Genomic DNA, 20349 nt, shown 5'->3' on the forward strand with positions numbered 1-20349 from the left:
GCCAAAATACCGGAAATCGGGATATAATTTTATATGGGGCTATACCAAAACGTAGACCGATATAGCCCATCATCGAACTTGACCTGCTTGCAAACAAAATACGCATATTCCCAAAATTTCGGCGTCCTATCTCCATTTTTGTCGGGTGCCACCGTGGTGCAATGGTATGCACACCCGCCTTGCACGCTGAAGGTCGTGGGTTCGGCCAGTCAACATCAAACACTTTTCAACGGTGGCAAAATACCCCTCAGTAATGTTGGCGACATTTTCTGAGTATTTCAGCCTTGTACAACTTCTCTTTAAAGTGGTGTCGTAAGACACGCCGTTCGGACTCGGCGATAAACAGTAGGTCCCATATCATTGAGCTAATATGAATCGGGGTGCACTCATTGATATGAGAGAAGTCTCCCCTGTCCCGCCAGGTATGTTTGTGGAACAATTATAATTATATATATATACTAGCTGACCCGGTTCCGCGTTGCTGGTCCTTCGTTTTGGATTTCCGTGTAAGGCTTAGTAATCTATCTACAATGTATCTATCTAATATCTCCAGATGTAAAATAGAAATTTACTTTAATTAAAGCCTCCATCATAATATGAAGGGTATAATTAACATTATGATTCAGTTTGTAACACATCGGAATATTCGTCGGAGAACCTAAAAAGTATATATTCGTGATCAACATACAAAATAAGTGAATATAACGATGTCCGTCTATCTGTTGAAATCAAGATACAGCTCGCAATATTTAACATAGAGCTTTTCAATTTGGTACAGAAGTTTTTATTTTTTTCGTAGCATTTTTGGTACTGAAAATTGGTTATATCAGTCCACATTTTGATATAGCACCGACTGACCGCCCGAGTTTCGGAATCTTCAAGGTTTTAGCCGCATTATCCTACCGAAATGACAATACTTTGAAATTTAGTCTCCCTTAGAGGCAATAAGCATTTTTGCAAAGGATTATCAGCATAGGTCCACGTTTTGATAGAACTACCCTAGAACGGTACCGTCCGAGTGTCGATATTTTGGAGGTTTTAGTCTCATTATCCCACCGAAATGGCTGCAATTTGGTATTTAGTATTCAGTGTGGGTATAAAACAGAGAATATTCGGTACAGGTCCATAGTCTTCATTGAACGGTACCTTTCGATCTTCGGTATTTTCAAGTTTATAGCCTTATTATTCATACGAAATGGCTATAATTGATACTTAGTCTCCCTTGAGTGTATAAACCAACTCTGCAGAGAATTATCGGCATATAGGACGGTACCTCCCGAGTTTCGATAATTTGGAGGTTTTAGTCTCATTATCCCACCGAAATTGCTATGGCAATTTGGTGTGTTGTCTTCATTGTGGGTATAAAACATTCCGCATAGAATATTCGGTATAACTTTTTATCTAGCCTTCAAGGTTTTAGCGGCATTATTCAACAGAAATGGCTATATTTTGTATTTAGTCTTCGTTGGAGGTATCAAATATTTTAGCAGAGAATTGTCGGTATAAATCCATTTTTCATTCATAAAACGATACCTACCGTTTTTTTTGGGGATTTTGAATGTTTTAGCCAATGGCTTAAACCTGATTTCAATATAATTTATGGTGGTGTGCATAAAAGTCGGGGCCGGTCCAACTTAACGTCGTTTTTACTGCTTGTTAACAGAGAGATGTTTCATTGAACACGCTCCTAAACATGAAAACTATGTAATTCATAAAAAATGACTTCAAAATGCTATTGGGTTTATCTAGACTTTGCTGTATTAAAAAAACGTGGTCTTGATCGAGTTATTCCAAGCACTGAAGTCAATGTTCATGCCATGTTTGCTGTCTTACTTAGAGGTACTTTACACTATCTATCAATGTCATATGTCACGAAATAAAAACATTCATATATACCCGCGGAGGCAATGTGGAGACGTAGTTTTTTACATTTTTGCTAGTGTGGACGCACAGAGTAAATGGCGCAAGGAAAATCTCCAATATTACACATATTAGCGAATATATAACGATGGGAAATTTCATGTCATATGACATTTACATATAGTGTAAACTACCCCTTACTAAATTTGTAAATCTAATCAGTAAGAATAAGGCTTTCAAAAATTGGACGCAATCGCGGTATTCTGGGACCCTCCCATTGGCGAATTGGGGACGTTCGGTTTGATTCAACAACAAACAGGACACCGGGGAAATAAAATACCTGGGGGTGACCAAAATCTAGCCTAAGGGACGGCAGCTGGTCCCTTAGTACCACTGACGGGCAGAGGTTGAGTCAACTGGTATGGTCGTCTGTGGATAGCGGGTGGCGCGGCAAGAACTGCATAAGCGGCACACGAACAGCGAAACGCGGACGTCGGACTTGGAGCAAGCGGTTCGCACTATAAACGTTTTTAACAAGAGGCGGGATGGATCCTCCAAATTGGCAGCCCCAATACCATCCTAGGACTCAGTAGGCCAATCACCCACTAGTCCGAATCAAAACACGATTAACGAAACTTCTACAACAAATAATGAAAATGAACAAACCCCCAACTCGTTGACGACTATTGGCTCACGGAAAAGGATACGAATAGGACAATGGAACGTCAGGACACTTAAAGAGACATCTAGACTCGCCCAGCTAGAGTCGCAACTAATGAAATATAACCTAACCATATTAGGTATAAGTGAAATGAGATGGCCAAAAAGCGGAACGATCACAACAATGAACGGAAACATTGTTTTGTATAGCGGAAAAGAGAATAAACATGAAAATGGGGTGGGTTTCCTAATAGCAAAGCAGTATACTAAAGCACTTAAAGACTGGAAGCCAATCTCCGACCGCATAATAACGGCTCGGTTCCACACTAAGTTGAAGAAATGCATTACCATTGTTCAATGCTATGCTCCAACGGAGGAATCTGAAGACTCTATAAAAGATGAATTTTACGACCAGGTCACAGCCACATTACACAACATCCCAAAAAGGGATATAACATTGTTAACAGGCGACATGAACGCCAAAATTGGTAATGATAACGTCGGGCTAACACAAATTATGGGAACTCACGCTATTGGCTCAAAAAATTCTAACGGAGAACGGTTTGTTGAGCTCTGCCAAACATTCAACCTGGTAATTGGCGGGTCAATCTTTCCCCACAAAATCATCCATAAATATACATGGACCTCGCCTAATGGAACAATAAGAAACCAGATCGATCATATATGCATCAGTGGAAAGTGGAGAAGGAGTTTAGAGGACGTGCGTTCCAAAAGAGGAGCAGATATCGACAGCGACCATGAGCTAGTGGTAGCTACAATAAAACTAAAACTCGAAAATATCCACAAAAAAAGAAGGCAAGCGACAAAAAAAGGCTTGATGTAGCAGCGCTACGAAACGTAGAAACAAAACATGAGGCCGGACAAAGATTAAATACACTATTGCCCTTAAATAATAAAACATGGGACGAAACCTGCAGGCAACTATATGAACTAGGAGAAAACATCATAGGATACACCCAAACAAACAAGCGTAAACCATGGATATCAAACGAAACACGGAAACTGATAGAAAAGAGAAACCTGCTCAAACCGCAACAAATAGACAACCCTGTCATAAAAGAACAATATAAAAATGTTGCAAAGAAGGTCAAAATATCAGCACGGAACGATAAGAGGGCATACTTCGACAACCTAACAAACGAAGCAGAGGCAGCAGCAGGAGCCAACAATATGAAAGAGTTACACCAAATAATCAAACAATTATCCAACCAAAGGAAACCCCACAACAATTTAATCAAAGACAACAATGGTCAACTTCTTACCACAACCGAAGAGCAAACTGAAAGATGGAAACAACATTTCGAGAACATAAGTAACGATACTGAGGATTTAACACATCAAGCCATATTCGAAAGATCCGCGGTCGACCAAAGAATCAATGTTTCCGTTCCAGACGCAGAGGAAACAAAAGCTGCAATTCTAAAACTAAAGAGAAATAAGTCCCCTGGAGAGGACGGCATACCCGCAGAGCTTCTTCAGACCAACTCGACAGCAGCTGCAGAAATACTGCTACCATACATTCAGCAAGCGTGGATAGACGAGGAATTGCCTGAAACTTGGACGAAAGGAACAATCATAAAACTTCCAAAGAAAAACGATCTGACAGATTGCAATAATTGGCGGGGCATTACCCTCCTCAACACCATATATAAAATACTTGCAACAATAATAAATGACAGGCTAAAGATCGTGGAAAGGGGACTAAGAGATGAGCAAGCTGGATTTAGACCCCACAGGAGCTGTCTGGATCTGACGAACACCATCCGGATAATCATTGAGCAATCGATAGAGTGGAGAACCCCGCTATACTTAGTCTTTATCGACTTTAAAAAAGCCTTCGATTCCATAAAAAGAACAGCGATATGGGATGCACTTCAGGCGAAAGGTGTTCCATTAAAAATAATACATATAATAAAAGCTATGTACCACAATGCTGCGCTCCAAGTCCGACACAATGGGATGGCGAGCGAACCTTTCTACACCATGGCCGGCGTGAAACAGGGCTGCCCATTGTCACCACTGTTGTTTGCGGTGGTACTAGATGAGATCATGCTAATTCTAAGCAAGAAAAAAAGAGGAATAACTTGGAACTTTCAACAACATCTGGAGGACCTCGACATATGTCTATTATCCCACAAATTCAATGATATGCAGAGCAAATTAAATTACCTGGTGAAACTTGCGAAAATGGTTGGACTGGAAATCAATGAAGAAAAAACATATGCAATGCGCATAAACCATATAACCGACAACAACCTCACTGTCAATAATCACCCGATTTCCTATACTAACAAGTTCTGTTACCTGGGAAGCGTAATGTCAGTAGACAATGGCGTGGAAGAAGACGTTACAAATAGACTTAAGAAAGCACGATCAGCATTCGGTCGCCTCAATAAAACATGGAGAGCAACGAGCATATCAACAAAAACAAAAATGAGACTATTCAATGCATGCGTAAAAAGCACACTGCTCTATAGAAGCGAAACGTGGTTGATGACTAAGATCATAGCCCAAAGACTGCAAACGTTTATTAACAAGTGTCTACGAATAATACACAGAATATTTTGGCCAAGAAAAATCAAAAACGAAGAACTACTCCTATTAGCCAATGAGGAACCTATAGGAAAGCAAATAAAAAGACGGAAATGGAAGTGGATAGGACACACACTTCGTAAATCACAAAACAGTATAGCAAGAGCAGCATTAGAATGGAACCCACAAGGCACAAGAAGACCGGGAAGACCAAAGAACACATGGCGACGAACAGTGCTTGCCGAATTGAATAAGATTAACAAATCATATAATGAAATAAAAGTAATATGTAATGATAGAATAAGTTGGAAAAACATTGTAGAAGTCCTATGTTCCCATGAGGAATAAATAAAGGAAAAAAAACAATAGGTCTAATAATCTCTGATATTTAGCGATTTGTTAAAACCCGTTGTTGGGGAGGTCCCCAACACCCACCATTTTCGGTATTCTACCACATTATGAACCTACACACAATTTCTTCGAATTCGGTCCAGCCGATTCGGAAGTTTAATTTAGAAAATCATGTCAGTCATAAAGAACCTTATATACATTTAGGTAGGTTATAGATGCACCGAATTGCTGGCCCATCGCTTTAGTGGCCAATGTAAATTTTTTAGACGTTCTAGTTATTTAACCATCTTTGAAATTATGTTTTGCCTGATTTCTCAATCGATTTTTTGGAATTTCGGTCAAGGGACTAAATGGACGTTATTTGGGTTGCACTTTATTCCAAAATGTGGGGTTGATCGCGCTTTCCCAATTATTGAAGCCAGTGTATATAGCGTTTTTGTAGTCTCGCTTACTAAAATTAAGGATATTACCTATAATTATACATTTTTAAAAAATTGGGCTGACCGCGATATTCCACTTCCTAGGATCAAGACAGTTATTAACATAGTATTGCAATCAATTTTTAAACAATACGTTCAAAATTTTCTTTGATTTCACGTTTTCTTAAAAAATTTTGTGGGGGAGGTACCCTGCTCACTCCACTGACCAGTATAAAAAATAGCTAAAAACCTATTCTCAGACCTAAAAACTCCACATACAAAATTTCATTAAATTCGGTCCAGCCGTTTCGGAGGAGTTTAATTTCGAACATCATGGCAGACTCGAAGAATTTTATATATATATATATATTATATATCTCCATTTTTGTGGATGCTAGAGTGATTACCACAGACGGACGGACATGCATAGATCGACTTAGAATTTTACCCTGATCAAGAATATACATATATACTTTATAGGGTCGCAAATGAGTATTTCAATGCGTTACAAACGGAAAAACAAACTTAATATACCCTCCATACTATGCACGATGGGGCCAATAGCAGGTTTTCGAGGCAAAAAGTCAATTTTTGAAGTGAACAATTTGAAAAAAATAATAACGGATTTCGATTGCCAACACTCTGAATCACTAAAAATAAAAAATAAATCAATCTGGTAACATCACATTGCGACATACTGATCTGGCAATGGTGACATATTTTCTTATGCATAATTTTCCGACATTAATTATAAATAAGTAGTGAAAGCATTTTAGGCGCCAAAAAGAAAATTTCAACATTGTTATATTTTTTAAACATGGAAAGCTCTTCAATGGGTTTGTAAAATAAGATAGTGTTAACATATAATAAAAATGTTATGTGTGGTAAATGTATTTTTGAGTTAAGATGTTATGTCTTTTTGGAGTATTTTGCTTTGTTATCCATGTGTTCTCTGGAGTATAACTTTTGAGATCTAGGTAGATCTAGGATATTATATATACATATGTGGTGAAAGGTATTAATGTGTACTATCATTTTGTGAAAAAATTAGCTGCGTCTAGCTGCGCCTTTTCATAAAAATCTGATTTCAGATGTCGTAATAAAATTAAAAATATGGAATATGGAGAATAATCGGAAACCCATTAATGTTATCAATTGGATTTCGGAAAAAAATTAATAGACGTATATAATAATATATAATTTCAATAATATAGCAGACAAACTTGGCTTTTGTGGCGGAATCTTAGCCGATTTTTACTAAATTTGGAACCTTTTCTATTAACTTATAACAGACCACAGACAAAACTATGAAATTTGAACATTTGTATATAAGGGAGCTATTTCTATATCTGAACCGATTTCAATATAACTTGACAAACTTATTTGTAGTCCGAATTCCGTAATATTTTCCAAATTTTATTGTAATTTGATGGAATTTGCATGCTTGGTCAATCATTTGCCTGAAATCGGGCGAACATATATATGGGAGCTATATCCAATTCTGAACCGATTTCAATATGATTTGTCAAAAATGTTTCTAGACCAAAATCCGTCACACATTTCAAATTTCATCAAGATTGGACATACATAGCGGGTTTTAGTACCCAAATACCTAAAATCGGGCGAAAATATATATGGGAGCAATATCAAAATCTGAACCGAATTCAATATAACTTGGCAAACTTATTTGTAGTCCTAATTCCGTGGTATTTTCCAAATCGCATAAAAATTGGGCAGAATTTGCGCGTTTGGTCCATCAATTGCTTGAAATCGGGCGAACATACAGTTTGTCAAGTAATTGTTTTCGAACCAAGAAAGCTAAATTTTTTCTGTATAAATTTATGAAAAATAGCTGATAATTGTGATAAAAATGTCGGGTTTTTTGCAAAAATAAGTTGGACGACTTATTTAAGACAAGACAGGATGAATAAAGAAAAAAATAACCCACGTAATCCAACAAAAATAACAAGCTGTCAAATAAATGTTTTCGAAACGTAATAGAGGTTCCAAAATACCCCATATTTTCGGTAAACACTTGAAAATCATGACAATTTTATGAATTTTATTCTTAACAGGGATTAACTACTAACAAGTATCAACAAAATTAGACATCGAATATCCCTACTAGGGGGGTTACCATATGGACCAAGGGAGTACCAAGTCATATTACCTGAAAACAGGGTCCTATAGGTCTCAAACCGGGAATATCTGAAAACTGAGGCGTTTTTTGAGTTTCCTTAGTTCACTAGGATGGATTGGCATTAACTAAAATAAATAATACCTTCAGAATAATTAAATCATGAGAGTTGCCAGATCAACTAAAAAGGTACCAGATTATATAAACAGTAAATGAGACCACCTGTGTCTCAAAAGAGGGCACCAACGTTTGTTGTTTCACTTCAAATTAATTAAGAGATAATGATATTTCAAGAAACAATCGGAAATATCGCAGTAGGAGACTAATATTGCTTAAAAATGTATGGGGTACAGATTTCGACAATTTTCAGAAATGCGTACTACGATCAATTGGACACATTTCAAGTACTCTGCAGTACTACTGCATCATATTTTTTACGGGGAAATAATGCTGACGGGAAAATAATGCTTCAGTGTTACCATGGAAGCCAACAAAATTAGAGAATTACTCTGAACTGGCTCTATACAGTTGAAATCGGATGTCTATTATAAAATCAGCATAGACTGACAATATCTTGCATATATATTTCTAATCGATGTTGGTACTGTTATGTAATATTTTGGTTTATTTTGGAGAATTGCCTTATCCCTTAATTCGATTTGAGTTAAATAAACAAATCTTAAGCCATGGTTAGGGATTCAGTTGGTCTCATTTACTGTTTATATAATCTGGTACCTTTTTAGTTGATCTGGCAACCCTCCTGATTTAATTATTCTGAAGGTAATATTTATTTTAGTTGATGCCAATCCATCCTAGTGAACTAAGGAAACTCATAAAACACCTCAGTTTTCAGATATTCCCGGTTTGAGACCTATAGGATCCTGTTTTCAGGTAATATGACCTGGTACTCCCTTGGTCCATATAGTAACCCCCCAAAGAGGGATAATCGATGTCTAATATTGTTGATACTTGTTAGTAGTTAATCCCTGTTAAGAATAAAATTCATAAAATGTCATGATTTTTAAGTATTTACCGAAAATATGGGGTATTTTGGAACCTCTATTACATTTCGAAAACATTTATTTGACAGCTTGCATTACACGCAGTTATTGGTTTTCGTTATTTTTGTTGGACTACGTGGGTTATTTTTTCCTTTATTCATCCTGTCTTGTCTTAAATAAGTCGTACAATTAGTTTTTGCAAAAAACCCGGCATTTTTATCACAATTAGAGTAATTTTTTCATAAATTAATACAGAAAAATGCCTGTTTTTTGTTTCGAAAACAATTACTTGACAAACTGTATATACGGGAGCTATATGTATATATGAACCAATATGAACCAAATTTGGCATATTAGTTTCTAAGCCCATTATAAACATCTGTACAAAATTTGGAAGGTCTAGCTAGCCCCAGTGATTTGTTGCCTCGAAAACCTGTCATTGGCCCCATCGTGCTATGGTGGAGGGTATAAAAACACTGTGCAACACTGGAAATGCAAACAAATTCTACAGCATTTTCAACTGTAATTCAGAAAATATCACTAGTAATTCAGAAATTCTATTTGAAATTCAGATATTTAATTTGTAATTCAGAAATTTTATTTGTAATTCAAAAGTTCCATTTAAAATTCAGATATATCATTTTAATTTCAGAAAATTTCAATTGAAATTCCGATATTCCATTGGAATTCAGAATTTCCATTTGAAATTCAGAAATTGCATTTGAAATTCAGATTTTCCATATCAAAATCAGAATATATCATTTGAATTTCAGAATTTCCATTTGAAATTCTAATGAAATAAATATGTGAATTTCAAATGGAATTTCTGAATTACAACTGGTATTTTCAGAATTACAATGGTGTAGTAGGGTTTCTTTCTGAAACACATGATGAGACTACAAAAATCTTAGTTGGGTTTTGTTTTGTTAGATCGTGTTTGCGTTTTATGGCCTCGTCTTAACTGTGCTAATACCATCGTTTTTTCCATTGATTGGGCCTTTATCTCAGAAACTAATAAGAGTTTTGCTTTGCAATCTTTAGCAATATTGTAGCCTTAGAGTAGTAGAACTTTTAAGTCAAACGAACGAACGGACCTTTCCCAATATTTTTCAACAATTCTTTAGAACATTTTGAAATTCTAAAATGCTTATTTCTGTCTTCAAACTATATTACCCTGCGTTTACAAATGACAGGACAGTTGACTTCATGTATTGATTGTCAAAATCCCACAACTTGCCTGTGTGACGTAGGCGTCCAGACAACTGCGAAAACAGTTGTAAAATTATGAATGAATATCACCGATTTCTTTTTGTTTTCCGTTCACATATTTTTTTGTACATATTCTTTTGTTTTCAGCACATTTTTCTTTCTTTTTCACAAAAATGTCAAAAATTTGTCAACCCGGCTGTCTGTGAAAAACTGATGGACAGCTAGGAGACAAACGACTAATGTATGTATGTGTTAGTAAATCAGAGTTGTATTTGAAGACAAACTGTCGAGTGTAAACGCCTAGTAAGAAGAATACTAAACTTCCTCATTATTAAATGTATATTTTTGAAATATATTTTCCCATAAAGTAAACGATTTTTTAAATGTTTTAAACAAGCTCTTGATAACAAACAACATTGATATGACAATAGTAAGTATATTACCATCTTTAAGTTAAAATAAAATACCTATCTTAATGTTAAACATGCTGAAAAACAAACATTTTAAACTCTTCTTCAATTTATGTTTATTACATTAGGATGTGAAATGCATGTCAAAAATAATTGATCATGTTTATACATTTACATATTATGTAAATATTTGATATTGAAACTGGTAGAAACTTTTAATATGGACATAAATTAGAAACACGTGTGAAAATACGCGATGTATATATACAAAACTGGAGACATATGTACATACATAAATATTTACATTGAGTTCACATGTCTAATTAATGTGTACAACGTTTTCAAAAGGGAAATACTTCACACTAGGAAGCCAAGTAAATATCACATGGTAAATATGGTAAATATCAAATAGTGACCTTTTAGCTCAATGAAATTTCCTTCTCATAACCGAGTAGCGAGTGACTGTGTCTTGGCGAAGTTCAGGAATAAGGAGATCATGGAATACTCAGGGTTACAGAAACTAGTTCCACTTTAGACTCGTCACACTGCAATCAACTGTAAACTTTAACATGGGGATGTCATAAGAGGTCAATAAATCAATTGACTCTATCTGTGTAATCCGCAGGTGGATTTGCAGTCATGCACCAGAATGTTCTCTCACTTCTCTCTTCTGCTGTTGTTTAGAAAAGTTTTATTGAAAAGTTAATATTTACAACTGACTTATTTTCGTTTACTTTTGGATAAAAGGTGTCGCTTCGTTTTAAATAAAACTAGGTCTGGACTTGTAAATGGGGATCCGTAGACTTAAGGAAAGAACAAGACGTCTTTCCCAGTTGAATGCTATACATGCACTGTTTATTAAAGTAAAATTATTCTTAAGAACTAAATAGTAAAATATTACTTAACCTACTTAACTAGTGTGTAGAAAAGAGAAAGTGAGAGTGCACATATGTGTACGAACGCATCTGCCATAAAATCTTATGGAGAGGTCGTAAAATACTCTTATCTTACATGCGCATACATGTAGCAAGCAACCAGATGGTTATTAGACTGCTCATAGATTGCCTGTACCAATATATTTCAGACATACCACATGTGGCAATGGAAATTCTTATCTCCTTTCTTCTAACGACCTCCCACGATAAGGAGGTCTGCTTGCCGCATGTTTACCCTTTTCAAGTGGATTGTATTTAAACTAGATCCCTATTTAACAAAATGATCTCTAATCTACACATGCAACCCTCACCAAGACATTCACTATCTTTATTAGAAATTATGTCTGTTTACTACGTGAACAGGACTAATTAGATTGTGTATTGTCTTTGCGTTCTTTAGTGAAGGAAAGGAAATAATATTGTAGGAAAGGAAACATAAATTCCACAAAAAACTTCCAGAAACTTGATCCACGAGAAATTGGAAACATTGGTTTTTCATATTAGATGTGCAATGTATGTATGTATTTCAAAGTGCTGTTTTAAAGGGCTCGTCACATAAGAGGATTTCTGACTTAATTTATTAAGTAGCATGTTCTTCCGGCTTTAGGTCAAAAGTCAAAGCATACGAAAATCGTGTTTCAGCACACATCCAGCCGCGTAGAGTTGCCGCATCTCTACGGATTATAAATAGTGAACGTTCACATTTGTGAGATTGTACTGTATTTGGAATGGGTTTACGAAGTCTTAGTCCTCTAATCGAAATCTTATGTCTGATGTGTAACATCGCTAATACACAACAACACATCAGAAAAATATACTAACTTACTAACTATGTATGTATAACAGAATGCTAATCGAAATTTAATACGTATGATCTGCCTGACCCTCACAAATTTATCACGACCTTAGATTTATTGACATTTTTACTTTCATTCGCAGTGATTAACTTAGCCAACCCATCGGGCAATGTCAAGGCTTATTGTGTTGCCATTAAAAGAAATAGGAAAATAAAAACAACAATAAAACAAATACTAAGACGTTATAAGATGACCTTCGAAAAAAGGAAAACAACAAATTGGGAAGGCAAAACACGAACATGAAAGAAAATCCGATTAATATGATATTTATGAAGCATAAAGCTCTACACTAAATTGATTGAGTTTTTTTTTAGAAGTCAGGACCTATGAAAATTTGAAAGGTGTGACCATATTTGCAAAAACAAAAAAGTCAAACAACCTAATAGTATTTGTATATCTGTATGTAAATAGATTTATGACAATATTTGTTAAGCTACAACAAACAACCACCATATGAGGTACACTAATTGCCAATGTAATAAGGGTACTAAGGGTAGTTCAAGTGCATGTAAAAATTTGTTTGACATCTTTTTTGTTCAAATTAAGTTTGACATTTCCATTGAAAATGTTGTGTGTTATAAATACGTATTAAAGAAAAAGGAAAATACGCCACTACATGTGTTGCATTGATATAAGTCAGCAAATGACAAGTATTTTTGATTCTAATAGGTGCATTCCAACGAATAATGTAAACTACTGATAAAAACTGCCGATTTTTCGGAAATATCGATTACTGTCAAACAGTCCAGCAACATCAAACCATTTTGTGGTTGCCTGGTTGACATGGCATCGATGAAAATTTGGGTGAATCACCGATGAAATTTACAAGGGAGTAACACATTGTCATGACATCTTGCACCAGTTCATTGTCATGGCAACTTGCACCAGTTCATTGTCATGGCATCTTGCACCAGTTCATTGTCATAACATTTTGCACCAGTTCATTTTCATGGCAACTTGCACTAGTTCATTATCATGGCATCTTGCACCACTTCTTTGTCATACATTTTGCACCAGTTCATTGTCATGGCATCTTGCACCAGTTCTTTGTCATGACATTTTGCACCAGTTCTTTGTTATGGCATTTTGCACTAGTTCTTTGTCATGGCATTTTGCACCAGTTCTTTGTCATGACATTTTGCACCAATGCATTGGATCTGGATTTGCAACAATCAGAAATAAAATTTGCGGACCAATTATGTAATTTGTTGAATACAATACGCAGATTATTTCTATCACCAGATGTCATTTTTCTTTATTTTTATGCAATTTTCAAGATTATTATCTTTATGTGTTTTTTTATCTGCCAAAATCATAGTTATCTCTTCCCATGGCTGCAAGATATTTCAGTCAACTTGGGGTTCCGTTTTTTCATTATTCGATAAATTATGTGCCAATCTCGCACCAGACTCATCATTACCATGTTTTGGTGGTCTCATTTATACTAATTTGGATGGATTTTATTCTAAACAAAACTTGTTGTTACGTAATCTGAACTAATATATTTCCAAACGGACCGATCTTCTACTATGCTTCTCCAATTTTGGATGACATGTTTTGTGATATCATATTCAACTCGGTCTTTCCATTGAAGTTTTGTCGTAAAATGGCTCGCATTCATATGCCGGTGGCTTCATTCGTCCTCTTGACATGGCACAGCAATAGTTGCAGCTCGATATGTTTTACTATATCGGTGTCGGTCGGCGGGTACAGCTCATGGTTTATAGACCGGGTTTTTTATACTTATGTATTTTTAATTCCACAAAAGGAAACAGGTTTCCAAACATAAAATATGTATATTTTCCTTTTTGTTTGATAACAATTTACATAGTATTTTTAATTAAAATATGTTAATTTTGCCACTATCGATCACTTTCTTCTGACTTTCATTTTAACAATTACTTTTGCAAGTGAACAATTATTCGGGTACATGATTATTTGATCACGATATTATGACAATATTATGACAAAGATAGGATCTTTCACCACTTCATTTGCACTCATGAAAATTCGATGAGAACGATCGGATCTTTCACGACTCCAATTGCACTCATGAAAATTCAATGAAAGGGATCGGATCTTTTACGACTCCAGCCGAACTCATGATAATTCGTTGAAAAAGTTCGAATTTTTCACGACTCCATTCGAACTCATGCAAAAGAACCAGTGAAATCATGAATTCACATGGAACCACTGCCATTTAATTTTGCTGGATACCAAATATGTTGTCGCCAGGGATAATTTTTATCAGTCGCGCTATCGCTTGTTACTAGAGCTGGCAAACTATCGATATTCCCAACATTAGATATCTGTTATATTTCATTTAAAAAAAATCGATTGCTATCAATATTATCATTAACTTATAATCACCATTAATTTGGAAAGAAAAATGGCGGAAATGGTTATGCTCTCTAGTACAACGCAAAAGACCTTAGTCGTTTACAAGAAGTTACTGGACTTGTACAAATTATTGAGTAAACGAACAAACCTAGTGCCAGTTTTGAATGCCGATTTTTCGTAATTATCGATAACTGTCCAACACCAACAAAATATTTTGTGGTTGCATGATGAATGATATTTGATATTTGTTTCCTTCATAATTTTTTTAATTCCTCGTTTTCAATGGATGATAATTTAGCGATTCCTATGAATATTTTCCCTAGATCCTTCTATCTCAATACAAAGTAATATGATCATTTTCTGGACTTTTGGAAGTAGCCATATAGTTAATACAAATTTGTTAAAAGTCAACATTTCCCATTAATTTTTCTACCAATTGGGTAAATGGTTTCCACCGTTGTTGTGGAGTCGAAACAAAGCTATTTTCATTGGTATTACTGGACCGGAACAATTTTCATATTTAATGTCTTTATGAAATTTTAACAATATTATTTAGTTGGGCTTAAGATAACGTCACCGAATTGACCTCAAATAAGTATTAAACGCAAAGAAGATATAACTCAAAAAAAAAAAAACAACTATGTACCTATGACCTAATTCAAAGTCACTAATATTAATATTAGTTAAATATCAGTGACAAAAAATTGCGTGCAACGATTTAAATTTATCATAGTTTCGCATGTGGTATATTTGTCATTTTACTCGTGAATGAATACACAAAAGCTCACTCCAAGTAAAAAAGCTGACACTTTGACGGTAGCAAAATATTTGCACAGCCATTTAAAAATTAAGCAACAGAACAGTTGCTTTTGGTTGTGACTAAACTGTTAAATTACGCATACCAGCTCAAGATCGGATGTTTCCACAATTATGTCAAACGTGGAAAGAGAACAACAGTTTTCAAAACGGATATATCAAAAAGATTTCCTGAGTGAAGTAGGGAATGACAGATACCAACAAACGATTAACAACATATAAAACGCAAGGACTTATCTTGAGCCATCTTTGGAAATACCTTTGAAATGCGCTAAAGGCAGAGCGAACGTGTGCCGCGAGGTTTTTCGCCTACGAAAACGACACCTGAAGTGAGATGTCGGGTAATACACACTTGTTACTGACGACCCGCAAACATTTCAAGGACAACAATCTGCGGCTTTAAGAAAGTGCTATAGAATGGGAAAGACGTCACCTTAAAAGCCGCGTCACATACGGTCCGTTGTGTGACGCGTTGCACGTTGAAAACAACAACCATATGAAAAATGTGTAAGTGATGCCAAGTTTGTTCTTGAAGTTTTCATGTGTGAAGTTTTCAACGCGCCGTATGTTCAGAAGCCTTAAGGCCAAAGGTAGCCATTAAGTCCTAACGTTAGCAACTGCATTATTAACTTATAAATCATAATTTTCGTCTTAATTTTTTACTGATTCTTGTCGGTAACCCAAAGAGGAGTTACAGAATTTCACTACAAAGAATTCTTATCAATGCCATGAGAACTAAGGTACATGCAAAGTGGCCATCATGTTAAGAATTTAAAGATACAACTCGCTTCTAAACATTCTAAATTTTTCAAAACTCAACGCTTATGCCATTTTCGGGGTTCCTAAGCAGAAAAAAACCTTACATGACTAATTTTTTGGAGAAAAAAAATTATTTCAAAATTTGAAAAATTGTTTCGCATGTGGTACATTTGTAAGCAAGTTTCTGAAACAAAGGACTATTATTTACGCCTTGACTTAAGTTGAATGATTTAGTAAATTTCCTAAGCTTCGTTTTCCTACTTATAACAATTCTAATTTGCAAAAGTTACCAAATATTTTAGTTATAATATTGGTCAGAATGAAAATATTTAATATACCTAGATGTCCCTGAAGTTTTAGTTACTTTCCAAGAATATCACGGTACGCCTTTACCAACTTTAAATGAAAGGTGCTTACATCTGGTAAATTTTTACTGATTCTGAAACTACAATGTTCATAGATGAGAAAAATCAAAAACAAAAAAAATCGCGGTCAAAGTTCACATTTTTAGGGTTTTTTTTTAGGTTTTCACAATTTTGCTTGGAAGTCGAAAGTCCTATCGATATGGGACTAAAGAAAATATTGTAGCAGAGAAAATTCTCTACAAAACTTTTACGATATTTTCGTAAGTACAAAAAGTGTCGTGCTTCTTAGGGATAAATTGTCAAATTTCGATTCGTCGACTATTTGCGTTGAAAAATCTGAAATTTTAAATCGATTCTTTCGTAGGGAGTAAATCGTAAAGTCAAGTTTTCATAATAGATTTCCGATGTTCCTTCCTACGACATTTCAAGGGACACGTCTTCTTTTGGCAACAATTTTTGAAAAGGCACTTCAATCACAAAGCAAATTTTCTATTCAGCAAGAAAAATAAAAAAACAAGTATCAGCTTTGCTGACAGAGATATTCCTTCGGCATGTGCGAATTAAGGCATTTGTGGGCAGTTCGAAGACTGGCTACAAAATATTATATCGCTGTAAACAGGACCACAAAAAGTATCTTCGGTTTTTTTTATAGTCAGCATTAAAAAGTAATAATTTTCCGTATGTCAAACGAATTTTGTATCTCATACTTGACACAGACTTCAAATAATTATGTGTAAAAATATATTACCAAATAAAACTGACTTACCTCGGTTTTGGAAAACTGTCCGCTCTTTTCGAACGTCTTTTGCGTAACCATATCCTTTTACCCACTTTGACTCGCATTTTGAAGGGGATGTTATCGGTGATGTGATTAATGGTGATGGGAGCAATTTTTACCACTTCAGCAAAAACCGGGCGAATGCAAAAATTATGGATGGACGCTTACGCCTACAAATAAGCGTATGGCAAGGTACTTAGAGTAGTGGTTGTTGTTGTTGCTTTGTAGCGGCAATTATGTAGAGGTTTCAATTGTATATTGAAACCGGATCACAGATTTTAAAAAGAAAATACTTTGAATATGACTTTATTGTGAAAATTTTTTACACTTTTGAGTTTTGTTTATTGTTAAAAAATAAACATATGGAATGTATAATACAAAAACAATTACATTAAATACTGTTTTGTTGTTGTTTGATTTTTTTATTTTTGTTTTTTGAGTTTATTCTTATTAAAATTTTGAGATATGCTTCGTTGCAAATTTAGAATTTAGTTTGTTGTGGCGGCTGTTTGATGATATTTCTGCGAAAACGGCTGTTGATTTTGCAACTGGGCGTTACTTTGAAGGTTTACAATTTGATTTGAAATTCCAATTCAATTGCATTGAATGGATGTTTTGTTTTGTTCCCAGACTTGTGGTAGGGAAAACTTAACTCTATTTTTTGAATTAACTATGCAAACGCTGCTGTTTGTTATTTTTTGTTGAATTTACTGGTCGTTTTGTTGTCGTTTTAAATTTTCATTTTTTTAATTTTCAATCGAATCCACAATTTAGAAATAATGTCTGACAGGTACTTGAATTTCCAATGAACTACAGCAACACAACACCTGTTGTAATGAGATTTTTTCCAAGTTGTTTTTGATGTTGTGTGGGTGTTTGGGGTTTTTTAAATTAATTTTTCAAATCTATTTTTTGTACCACATTTAAGAAATTTTATGGCGTTTTGTGCAGTGTTTTGTAAAAAAGATTACTAAATTTGTTGTTGTTGTGGGTTTTTTAGTTTGTAGATGTTTTCCTCCTCCGTTAGATGATGAATCACACAAATAATATCTTTTGTTGCATATTTCTAGTTTCACTTTTGTTATTGATTTTCAGTTTGTTACTTATAATTATTAATTTATTTCCATAAAAACCTTTCTTTTGTACATTTTCGTTTTTTCTTCTTCTTCACACTTCCAATTTTTATTGATAAAATGGTTCGTATTTTCTCTTTGTTCAATGTTCTCGTTTGTATTTCGGTGCTTTTAGGTTATTGTCTGTTCTCCTTAGAATTTGGTGTTGAATTCTTTCTTAAGAAAAAAATAATGTTGTTATTTTTATATTGAACTAATTCCAGAATGCCTGAAAGTTAATGCAGTCTAAAGAGAAAAACAATCAGGTATTATGGAATTATCATATTTTTATTTGTATTATTGTTATTGTGTCCGAATAGAGGAATATTCACAGAGTACGACAAAGAACAATTTATTACTAAAAGTTTAGGTAATTAATAATAATAATAATGTAATTGCCAGTATCAATATAAAGTAATCACCACAATCAATCAATATAAATGCGTAATAAACGCGTTAATAAAATAAATAAAAAGATATTAGGTTTGGTCAATTTGAATTGTTAAATAAAAAACTGAAAATAGTTGAAACTGTACGCTGTTGAAGAGTGTACCAAAACGGTGACCTATTTATGATAACAAGAATTTCGAAATGCGGATTTTGGTCTGAAGAAACTATTTTTACAAGTTAGTTTCTTCACGACGGTTGCAAATAACTAAGTAAATCGGAATAAGTCCGTCGCACGCTGGTCGAAATCACTGAACCAGCGGCGCATTGAATCACACCCTCTGCTATTAATTAAAATAAATCTTGTCCAGTTTCATTACGAATTTATTTAACATTTAAAAAAATATGAAGTTAATTTTTTTGCAAAAATTTTTTTAAAATCTGATGCAACAAAAACTCTTGTATTTGATAGTGAATAACTGAGTGAATATTTACAACAACAAAAATGAAAAAACAAAATCTTTGTCTGCAAAGTGTCTGTAATCGATACAATGGAAAATATTTCGCAATTTAATAGTTCGATTTTTTTACTTTCGCGCCGCCATATCAGTGGTTTCGACCAGTGTGCGACGGTTGCAAATAACTAAGTAAATCAGAATAAGTCCGTCGCACGCTGGTCGAAATCACTGATCTAGCAGCGCACAATGGTTCAGAAATCGTTTTTCCTGACCAAAACCCCCATTTTTTTGTTGCAATCGATTGTTGATTTCTGTACGGGATTCGAAAGTAAACATATTAAAACTAAGGAAACCAAAAATTAGGTCAAAATATTGTAAGGTGTGGGCATGGCGTGCTCCCAAAGACGACAAATTTAGGAAATTACGTAATTTTTGCAAATTTCTGGAAAAAGAAATAGCTATTTCTCGGAAACTATACCAGATACACGGTGCGCCTGAACTAACTTTAAATGGAAGGTGCTTACTAGGGTTATGACTTTTTGACATTTTTTCTTAAAAAATGATTTCCAGTAGTGAGAATGAATGAACTTTTGCCTACTAATGCCTAAAATAACATTAATTTCATTTTATTAAAAAAAAGCTTCCGCACAAACCACTTTGAAAACTATTTTTTTGAACAAATGCTATGGAATGAAAAAAAATTTTTCTCAAAAAATTATTTCCTGTTGCATGACCTTTTGCCTATTAATGACTAAAATAACTTTTATTTCACATAAATATTGAAAAAGGTCCCGCACAAACCACTTTTAATTTTTATGATGTATGAAATAATGTTATATATAATATAAAATTATATATATGTAATAATCCGTCGATAAAACAGTGAGAACCAAAGGTTATGTCATTTCGGTTATGTCGCGTGCCCCTATACCATGTCTTCAG

The 20349-nt window shown here is 34.5% G+C and overlaps 1 protein-coding gene across 6 annotated transcripts in view; it reads right to left on the reverse strand.

The window, feature by feature from the left end:
• Window positions 1-20349, reverse strand: part of hoe1 (OCA2 melanosomal transmembrane protein hoepel1) — a 280461-nt gene that overhangs the window by 104671 nt on the left and 155441 nt on the right. For 3 of the 6 annotated variants that reach the window (XM_073969103.1, XM_073969105.1, XM_073969106.1), the window contains exon 2: window positions 17439-18739. The exons of 1 other annotated variant lie outside the window; for it this stretch is intronic. In XM_073969103.1, the coding sequence (XP_073825204.1) occupies window positions 17439-17515 (77 nt within the window). In that variant the 5' untranslated portion in view covers window positions 17516-18739. The remainder of the gene's footprint in view (window positions 1-17438; window positions 18740-20349) is intronic. 2 more of the 6 variants (XM_073969104.1, XM_073969107.1) reach the window with 1 other exon arrangement.

This window comes from Musca autumnalis, unplaced genomic scaffold (genome assembly GCF_047663935.1).
Source record: "Musca autumnalis isolate F117 unplaced genomic scaffold, ASM4766393v1 scaffold_2, whole genome shotgun sequence".
In the NCBI taxonomy this organism is placed as follows: domain Eukaryota; kingdom Metazoa; phylum Arthropoda; class Insecta; order Diptera; family Muscidae; genus Musca; species Musca autumnalis.